Source organism: Zeus faber, assembly GCF_960531495.2.
Source record: "Zeus faber genome assembly, chromosome: 11".
NCBI lineage: Eukaryota > Metazoa > Chordata > Actinopteri > Zeiformes > Zeidae > Zeus > Zeus faber.
In genome coordinates, this window is record NC_137205.1 from 26136049 (window position 1) to 26145976 (window position 9928).

The 9928-nt window shown below is 51.3% G+C and overlaps 1 protein-coding gene across 1 annotated transcript in view; it reads left to right on the forward strand.

Annotated features, from left to right (window-relative positions):
- Positions 1-9633, forward strand: part of notch3 (notch receptor 3) — a 31367-nt gene extending 21734 nt beyond the window's left edge. The window contains exons 19-32 of the mRNA XM_080009261.1: positions 73-257; positions 358-490; positions 625-882; positions 999-1111; positions 1620-2167; positions 2463-2789; positions 2910-3058; positions 3476-3701; positions 4087-4177; positions 4291-4459; positions 4733-5037; positions 5133-5280; positions 5384-5481; positions 5653-9633. Coding sequence (XP_079865387.1) covers positions 73-257; positions 358-490; positions 625-882; positions 999-1111; positions 1620-2167; positions 2463-2789; positions 2910-3058; positions 3476-3701; positions 4087-4177; positions 4291-4459; positions 4733-5037; positions 5133-5280; positions 5384-5481; positions 5653-7182 — 4280 coding nt within the window. The 3' untranslated portion in view covers positions 7183-9633. The remainder of the gene's footprint in view (positions 1-72; positions 258-357; positions 491-624; positions 883-998; positions 1112-1619; positions 2168-2462; positions 2790-2909; positions 3059-3475; positions 3702-4086; positions 4178-4290; positions 4460-4732; positions 5038-5132; positions 5281-5383; positions 5482-5652) is intronic.
- Positions 9634-9928: the final 295 nt, after the last annotated feature.

Genomic DNA, 9928 nt, shown 5'->3' on the forward strand with positions numbered 1-9928 from the left:
TATTATCTTCTTATCTCACCGCTTACCTACTTGGTGACACTGCGGCTGAAGGTTTTGTTTCCCCTCCCGCAGGTTTGCAGACGGACGAGCTGTGCCACCACGGCGGTCACTGCGTCAACACCGGGAACACTCACTACTGTAAATGTCCCGCCGACTACACCGGCAGTTACTGCGAGAGTCAGGTCGACCACTGTGACGACAAGCCGTGCCGCAATGGCGCTACCTGCAGGGGATACGTAGGAGGCTATCAGTGTGACGTGAGTCCAGCACAGTTCACCAGCCAGACGCTTGGAAAGACTATATCAGATTGAATAGATCTCATGCCATCGCCTAAATGCCATCTCCGTCCCCTCACAGTGCATGCCGGGCTACACCGGAGAGAACTGCGAGATCGAGATCAACGAGTGCCAGTCCCACCCGTGTCAGAACGGAGGCACTTGCATCGACTTGATTGGCCATTACATCTGCTCGTGCCCCCCCGGCACGCTGGGTACGCTGAGACACACACCTTCACACATTCCGCACAATTAGTTCAGCAAAACCAGTTGACTGACTTAAAGTTGCCGGACTCAACGACGTGATGTTTGACGATGAGTATTTGATCCTTTCCCCGCCACCCCCAAGGCGTCTTATGCGAGATCAACGAGGACGACTGTGCCGCGCCTCTGAGGCTGCACGGTGCCCCTCCCAAGTGCCTGAACAACGGCACCTGCGTGGACAGAGTGGGAGGCTACCGCTGCAACTGCCCGCCCGGCTTCACCGGGGAGCGGTGCGAGGGCGACATCAACGAGTGTCTCTCCAGCCCCTGCAGCCCTGCCAACAGCTTCGACTGCATCCAGATGCCCAACGACTACCAGTGCGTCTGCAAGCCCGGCTATACAGGTTAGATCCCGGATCCGGAGACGTATGGAACCATGATGGCAGTACCGCCCTCGCATTTCCGCGCTCGCATTCAGTTCCTATGTTGATGATTTATTCTTTTTTTTTTTTATCGTCAGGTCGCAGATGCCAGAGCCGCTTCAGTGTGTGCGAGTCTCAGCCCTGTCAGAACGGCGGCGCCTGCTTGGTGTCCAGCAGCTCGGCTTCGGGATACACGTGCACGTGTCATCTGGTAAGTGCACGTCCACGTCCGGTTCAGACGCTGTTTGTCAAATGTGGTTTCAGATTGTGCGGCGCAGGTTCGCCCCCCCCAATTTGGAAGATGTAACTACACTCAGTAGTGAGAATGTGTATTATTACAATACTACATCAATATCATAAGATAAGAAAATTTCAAGTAAGGTACAAATAGTAAAGTATAGTAAAATTATGAAAATAAATGTATTATGGTCATATTAACACTGATAATAATAACAACAATAATAGGATACTTGTACTACTTGTATATGTATGTCCTTATGTCTTAATATATTTGCAGTATTCACATGTTGTAGCCTCATGTAATGACTTTTTTATTTCCTTACCTACAATTCAAAAATATTGTATTTTAACTCTTATTTGATCTTTTTCGTTTCTCTGTTGAGGAAACCTTGGGAAGTGAAAGGCAGTAACTAATTCTACCGTTCACATCCACACGCATTTGACAAATAAAACGTTGCGTTTGTTTGCCTCCCGAACAGGGCTACGTCGGCGCCCACTGCGAGAGGAGCATGTCGTGCCGGGAGCTGTCGTGCTACAACGGCGGCAGCTGCGCGCTCACCACGCGGGGCGCCCGCTGCATCTGCCAGTCGGGCTACGCCGGGCCGCAGTGCCAGCACCGCAGCAACGAGGGCTGCTCCTCGCAGCCCTGCCGCAACGGGGGCCAGTGCACGGAGGAGAGCACCTTCCCCTTCTTCCGCTGCCAATGTCCCGCCGGCTGGACCGGCAAGCGCTGCGAGCAGAACGGGCGGCTGGTGGATCCGCCGCCGCCCCCGCCCCCGCCGCCGCCCTCCTGCCCGCTGGCCGATTGCCACAGCCGGGCCAACGACGGCGTCTGCGACAAGGACTGCAACACCTTCGCCTGCCAATGGGACGGTGGCGACTGTTCGCTGGCCGTCAACCCGTGGGCGCGCTGTGCCGACCCGCGCTGCTGGCGCGCCTTCAACAACAGCCAGTGCGACGAGTGGTGCAAAAACGCTGACTGCCTCTACGACAACTTTGACTGCAAGAACAAGGAGAAAGTTTGCAAGTGAGGATTGTCGCTGTTTTTAAGTTGAAATTGGACAGATTAAGGTCTTTAACGCACACTACATAATACAAATTATTACATAATTAACATTATCATCATAAAACCTTGTGACATCCGCAATCCCTTGTTACCGCAGTTTTATTACAGGGTTATTCCATTGTAAAGATCAAATGTATTCTATTTTGGCAAGTTATTCCAAAATGCACCGTTGATACAGAAAGCTTTGTCTTTTCCTGTTCGCCTGTATACGCGGAAACTAAACCTTGTGCTGAACGTCGCGTGCGTCTTCCCACAGTCCCATCTACGAGACCTACTGCATCGACCACTACGCCGACGGCCGCTGCGACCAGGGCTGCAACACGGTGGAGTGCGGCTGGGACGGCTTGGACTGCGCGGGGAAGATCCCGGAGGACCTGGCGGACGGCGTCCTGGTCCTCGTGGTCCTCCTGCCTCCGGCAGAGCTCCTGCGCACCAGCACGGCCTTCCTGCAGAAGCTGAGCGCCATCCTGCACACCACGCTGCGCTTCCGCCTGGACCGCAAGGGCGAGGCGATGATCCTTCCCTACACCCGCCGGGCGGTGCGCCTCAAGCGAGAGCTGCAGACCCAGCCGGAGGTCATCGGGTACGACCCCCCCCCCCCACAGCTTATGAAATACGATGCCACGCTCCGCAAAACCTTTTGTTATTGTTGTTGTTGTTGTTCACGCCATATCTGAGAGTTGTCCTCGCCATGACTCGGCAGGTCCATCGTGTACCTGGAGATCGACAACCGCCTCTGCTCCCAGGACTCCGAGGACTGTTTCCCCACGGCCATCAGCGCCGCAGACTACCTGGGAGCGCTGTCCGCCGTGGAGATGCTGCGCTTCCCCTACCCCCTTAAAGAAGTCCGCGGTGAGTAGATCTAGATCGGTGTCACATCCGTACCGAAACGAAATTAGGCAAAAATCTTTCCCTCTTGTTATCTCAAAAGTATTTCAAGGTGAAACGCTGGCGAAAACTGCGAGGGGAAATGTTTCTCATGTTTTGATCTCACATTTGCGAGGAGAATGGCTCCTTTTATATCCGGCTGCCTTCATTATTCATCTCACCGACGATGGTATCGTGCTTTTTTTATTTTTTTTTTATTTTTTTATTTTTAGGCGAAGCATCGTGCTGTAGAAGGATTGTCGTTCAATTAATATGTGGACTTCTACTTAAAAATCTTGAGTGCCCCTGACCCCCTGACCTTTCACCCCTGATAGCACTAGAATGTGCGGACGACTGTGCCATATGGGGAACATTGCTTTATTTTTTTCTGTCTCCTCACAGGGGAGCCCATCAACGACGACACCGACTGGGACCAGTGGGCCAAGCTGATGCTCGTGGGCATTGGCTCTTTGTTCCTGTTGGTCATCCTGGTGGTGGGGATGCTGATCGCGCGCAGGAAGCGGGAGCACAGCACGCTGTGGTTCCCCGAGGGCTTCTTCCTCAAGAAGGAGCCCAGCAGCAACAAGAACCGCAGGGACCCCGTGGGCCAGGATGCTCTCGGCATGAAGTGAGTTGGTGATTTGAGTTGTAGCGATCGCCGATTTAGACTATAGCGCGGTCGATTATTTACACGCCACCTTTTTGTTAAGACTCTTCAGTGGAATTTGACCATAATGAAACAGAGAAACCCCAAAATGTTGTTTCATTTTCATATAATTGTGCTTTTTAGCCTTATTTTGAGACATAATAAAAATGCTGTAACTATAACTACCAAATTGCAGCATCGCCGATTTTGTAATACATAAATATTGAATATCACGCTGAGATCTTAACATTCAACTTATGTACGGTCTCAAATTCCAGCTTTCACAGCGATTGCAAATAATGCTTCATCAAGATGGTCATCATTTTTGTTTTGTCATTTTTGATATATCTGATATTTCCGTCCTCAGACACATGCCGAAGACCGTGGAGGAGTCTCTGCTCGGAGACCACAGTGACCAGTGGATGGACACAGACTGCCCAGAGGCCAAAAGAATGAAGGTAAGCCCAGCTATATTTATATATTCATATATGATATATTTATTTTTTTCAAATGCATCATATCACATGTATGCAATTCAGTCTGAGGAAAGGCCCTTCCCCTCTGTGCTCAGGTTGAGGAGCCCAGCATGATGTCGGACACGGACGACGCGGTCGATAGTCGACAGTGGACGCAGCATCATCTGGCGGCCGCCGACATCCGTGTGCCGCCCACCATGGCGCTCACGCCCCCGCAGGGAGAGTTCGACAGCGACTGCATGGACGTCAACGTCCGTGGCCCAGGTCCGTGGTGGAACATATCTGCCAAACATATGGAGATTCGGGTTGATGGAGCTGAGGTGTTTCAACAGATGCAACAAAAACAGAAGAACCACTCTGAGCATCATACCCATGACGCTCAGAGTGGTTCATACCTCTTCATACCCGGTTCATACCTCACCTGTTTTTTAGTTTTGCATTGCCCTGAAATCAAGATATGGTTGTGGCTGTTGTGTACATCATTTGTATGCTTATTTAAACAATAATGTGAATTGAAACAATTTTTTTTCTCTTCAGATGGCTTCACTCCCCTGATGCTGGCGTCGTTCTGCGGCGGAGGCCTGGAGCCCGAGGTGGCGGAGGAGGAGGAGTCTGAGGAGTGCTCGGCCAACATCATCTCCGACCTCATCTACCAGGGCGCCTCCCTGGCGGCGCAGACGGACCGCACCGGGGAGACGGCGCTGCACCTGGCCGCCCGCTACGCCCGCGCCGACGCCGCCAAGAGGCTGCTGGACGCCGGGGCGGACGCCAACGCGCAGGACAACACGGGACGCACGCCGCTGCATGCCGCCGTGGCCGCCGACGCCCAGGGCGTCTTCCAGGTCGGCGCAGTTGAAGAGGATGTAGACATAGATGTTTTTGAAAGGTCTTTCAACCCGGGTCTAACTCCCTCTGCCGCCCTTCCCCCTCCCAACAGATTCTCATCCGGACCCGCGCTACAGATCTAGACTCTCGAATGTACGACGGCTCCACGGCTCTGATCCTCGCAGCGCGGCTGGCGGTGGAAGGCATGGTGGAGGAGCTCATCACCTGCCATGCGGATGTCAACGCTGTTGACGAATTGGGTAAGTTTGTGAGCATGTGCTTGCGCGCACCACAGGTCAGTCGTCAGGGCTCCTGTCGGAACAATCATTGGTGACAGAAAACATTTTGTGCCGTCTTTTGTAGGTAAATCCGCCTTGCACTGGGCCGCCGCCGTCAACAACGTGGAAGCCACCATAGCCCTGCTGAAGAACGGCGCGAATAAAGACATGCAGGACCTCAAGGTATGGCGTCAACTTGTTTTATAACCAGAAATGTTGTCGTCACAATTTTTATATCAGTGATAATCTCCAGGGTTTTCTGCGGAAAATACGCCTGTAACTGGTTGAAAATCTGGCCCCCAGTGGCTGCATAGCCCTGCTGCTACACTCACGTTCTCTTTCCTCTCCGCTCAGGAGGAGACGCCTCTCTTCCTCGCCGCCCGTGAGGGCAGCTGCGAGGCCGTGAAGGTGTTGCTCGCTCACTTTGCGAACAGGGAGATCACGGACCACATGGACCGGTTACCGAGGGACATTGCTCAGGATCGCATGCACCATGACATCGTCCAGCTGTTGGACGAGTACAACACGGTGAGGAGCCCCCAGGGCCACGGCGGGGCCGGCCACCACCTCCCTGGCGGACACACCCTGTCCCCTCTCATGTGCCCGCCGAGCGCTTTCCTGCCCAGCCTGAAGAACACCCCGCAGGGCAAGAAGAACCGGCGCCCCGGGGCCAAGGGCTCCAGCCTGGGAAGCCAACACGCCAACAGCCTGAAGGAGTCGGTGAAGGCCCGCAGCAAGAAGCTGACCCTGGACATGCAGAGCGCCCTGCTGGAAAGCTCGGTCACTCTGTCCCCCGTCGACTCACTGGACTCCCCGCGCGGTGGAGCTAGCAACGCCGGCTACATCACCAACCCGACCTCCCCCGTGGCCATGCCCTCGCCGGGGCTCTTCCACTCCTCCATGTCTGTCCCTAACACCCCCATGGTGCACAGCGGCATGCTGGAGGGCGGAGGCCCCTTTGCCGTTTCCCTCGCCCAGCTCAGCGACCTGGGAGACGGAGGCATGCCCATGCAGGGACGCGTCGCCATGGCGTCAGGGGTCAACCACGGCTACGTGCTGAACGCGGCCCAGATGGGGCTCAACATGGGCTTGGTCAGCCCCGTCAGCGTGCCGTTCGACTGGCACAGCCGCATGCCGCCGTCCTCCCAGTGCGGCCCGCAGGTGGTGAACCTGGTGCACAGCAGCCAGGCCGGCATGCACCCGCAGAGCCCCGCCATGCAGCAGAGCATGCTCCTGCACCAGCAGCAGATGTACCACAGCCAGATGCTACAGCCCACCCCCGTCACCTCCACCCCCACCATCAGCCCCGTCAAGCTGCCGTCCATCGCGGAGCAGCAGCAGCTCCACAGCCACTCCATGGCTCGCCTGGGCACCTCTACTCCACCCACACCGCAGACCTCCCAGCCTCCGCCCGGCTTCTTTCAACAGCAGCAGCAGCAGCAGCAGCAGCAGCAGCAGCAGCAGCAGCAGCTGCAGCAGCAGCAGCAGCAGCAGCAGCAGCAGCAGGTTCCCCAGCAGCCTCCTCAGCCCCAGCCGGCCCCCCAGCCCCCCCAGGCCGCCGCCGCCACAACGGCCCCGCCTGCCCAAGCTCCAACCCCCCTGGCCGGGGGCAGTGCTGCGGGTCTCGAGGATTACCCCACCCCTCCGTCTCAGCACAGTTACTCCTCCGCCCTCGATGCCACACCCAAGCATTACCTGCATCTGCCCAGCGAGCACCCCTACCTGACCCCCTCCCCCGAGTCCCCCGAGCCCTGGTCCAGCCCATCCCCCCACTGCGTGTCTGATTGGTCAGACTCCACCCCCAGCCCGGCAGTGGCCGGTCCCACCCAGACCCAAATCCCCCACGTCCCGGAGGCCGGAGGCAAGATGCAGGTGTTTGCGTGAGCACCCCTGAGACCCCTGCTCGGTTTGGGACGTTAGGGGGGCAAGAAAAAGTGGACTGGCCCTCGGGGCCCGTCTTTGTTTTAAATGTGTCAGCCTGTTTCCAAGATTTTTCATTGGAGTTGGATTGACTTTGTTTTATCAAGAAGACTGTCTGCCAATGGTGTCTGCAGAGAAAACCGTAAAGGGAAATGTGTGTTGTCTGGAAAAAGATCAGACAATTTAATGAAGTAAGACTTATTCTGTCACAGATGGACTTGTTTTTTTGTTATTAAAAAGTATATGAAGAAAACCAAGTCTTTCATTTCAAAGGCTTAGGGATGATTTCCTGAGAACTAACATTTTAAAAAAGTAGATGAGAGTAAAAAAAATAAATGTCAAAGTGAACTCTTAAATTTTTTATTTATTCTTTTAATGTTCTTCCAAATTGCCTTTGTTCTTTTTGGTTTTATTTTGTTTATTTTCTTCCTTTCAACGGATAAGCCCCCTTGCCCACCTTCTTCCAGTAAAACCAGTGTTTGCAAAGGCAATGAAATTAGAAACCCCTCTCCGTGAACAGCCGTTTGTACCGCACCACTTTAAATGATATTTATTCAGGAACAACTCTGACCAGTCGGCTCTGGCAGGTATAATTCTAATTGAATGGAATAATAAGTTACTGATTTTGTTCCATAGTGGTATTAAGGAAAAGAATGTAGATGGGTGTCACTGAAGCACTTCACGGGGCAAGTCCTCAGATGACAACATTGCATGGGTTACATGTACGTCGACAAGGCGATTTGTATGTCCATCGCCACATTGTTTGACCTGCGTTTATCAAAAATAAGAAGATGAAATGGTCTCTGGTCGATGGATCGTACCCAGTTTTAGCTGCCACGCCCCCTTTTTTGCAACTGTAGTGCCTCTTATGCTCTACCTCCAGGTATTAACCTTGTCTCAGAGAATGTCAGCCTTTTTTTTTTTTTTTTTTTTATCCACTTTAAGCAATTCTTTACAAATGCCTTCCAAATCAGCCTGTCACTGCCCTTGTTTCTTAGACGTGGATTGTTCTATACGCTGTACATTTTTTTGTTTGTTTGTTTTGGTTTTGTTTTCTTGGGGTTTATTTTTTTATTTTTTTTATTTTATTTTTTATTTTTTTACATCAACATGATGTTTCAAGCAATGTTTACGAGCTGCTATTTATCACTGAATCCCTTCGAACATTCCTCCATGCTCTGCGGTTTGGCCTGGCCGCGTTCGAAACGGCGCCGCCTTTCCCTGCGCCTCAGAGCGTGACCACTAGAGGGCGAGCCTTTCCACAGAATCTGTCGTAAATCTCCCGCATTCTCCTCTTCACTTCCAGGCCCTGGGGTTGTGCCAGGGGGTGGGAGGGTCAGCGGGACCACCCTGGCTGCTGAGCTGGGACTGCTAATGCCCTGTCACTCCTCAGGGAGGTGTTACTGTTAATGGCGCGCATGCGGGAGCGTTCCCCTGCGTCTCTTAGTAGTCGTCCGCTCAGCGGCGGAGTCGGCATCGCCAGGCGACGTGTCAGAAGATGTTTAAGGAGAGAACCTGCTACCATGTAGTGGTGCATCCTTTAACCTTTTTGCAAAACGCCAGGATGACGCTGACACTGCATCACGGTGTGTGTGTGTGTGTGTGTGTGTGTGTGTGTGTGTGCGCGTGTGCGTGTGCGTGCCGGCCGTCCGCAAGCCGGTTTTACCCCACGGCCGTAGAATTAAAAACTACATTTCACCTAAAATATGATTTAAAATGTTGAGCAATTGACCTTTTTGTTTATTTTTTTTTTTAATTGACTTCTGTTTGCATGTCTACAATTAAAAGCAACACCAGGCCACTGTCACGCCAGCCCCCTGCTGTGTTGATGTCATACTTCCTCCCTGCCACTACGTGCCATTCAACCAGTTATTTTTGTTTGTTAAACATGTTCACTATAGAATCCATTACTGATCCATTTGACTTAGAAAAATCCCTTTGAAAGTAGTATTGACAAATTTTAGCTTGTATAATATTATTATTATTATTATTTTATTATTATTAATAATTTCAAGCACATGGTTTTTCATTCTGGTCTGTTCATTTCTCTCCCCGGTCGCACTAAGTGTTGTGTACATTTAAAAGCTCCCAACACTCCCTGTAAATACGTTTGTCCTGCGTAGATCTATTTGTTCGAAAAGTCGTTTATGTTTTTAAAATGTTCATGTACTAAAAAGGACAAAAATGAAATGTACTTCCTTTTAGCGTTGTTGTGAAGCGGAGGATGCGGCTGATATTTTATTGGTCTTGTATTATTAGAGCAGTCATAGATATTTTCTATCATTATTATTAATTTCTATACTTGTTTAAAAGTAGTTTAAAAATCATTGTACATAAAACTTTTTCACATTTTTCTGCCTACAGACAAAAGTTGTAAAATATGTTACTTCTAATAAAAACTGTAGTTAACTACAATATTTTTTTTTTGCACTGTGTTTTTGTTTTTCTTTCAGAATTAAACGCTGATTTCATTATTTTAGGTCGACATTTACTTTCTATGAGGTTTGTTTTATTAGCCTTTGCGTTTAGCTTTTCGTGTAACCGCCCTTGATGATAACTCAACTGTTTGAAAACAAGATGAAGAAACTTTTGTACGGGCTTTAAAGGAAGAATACCTTAGAGTGGACAGTTTTCAATAGTTCATAACTGTGTACTATGCCAAAAAAAAGGGAACTTCATGGTATTCAATACCCCCAATAAAAGAAGGCTC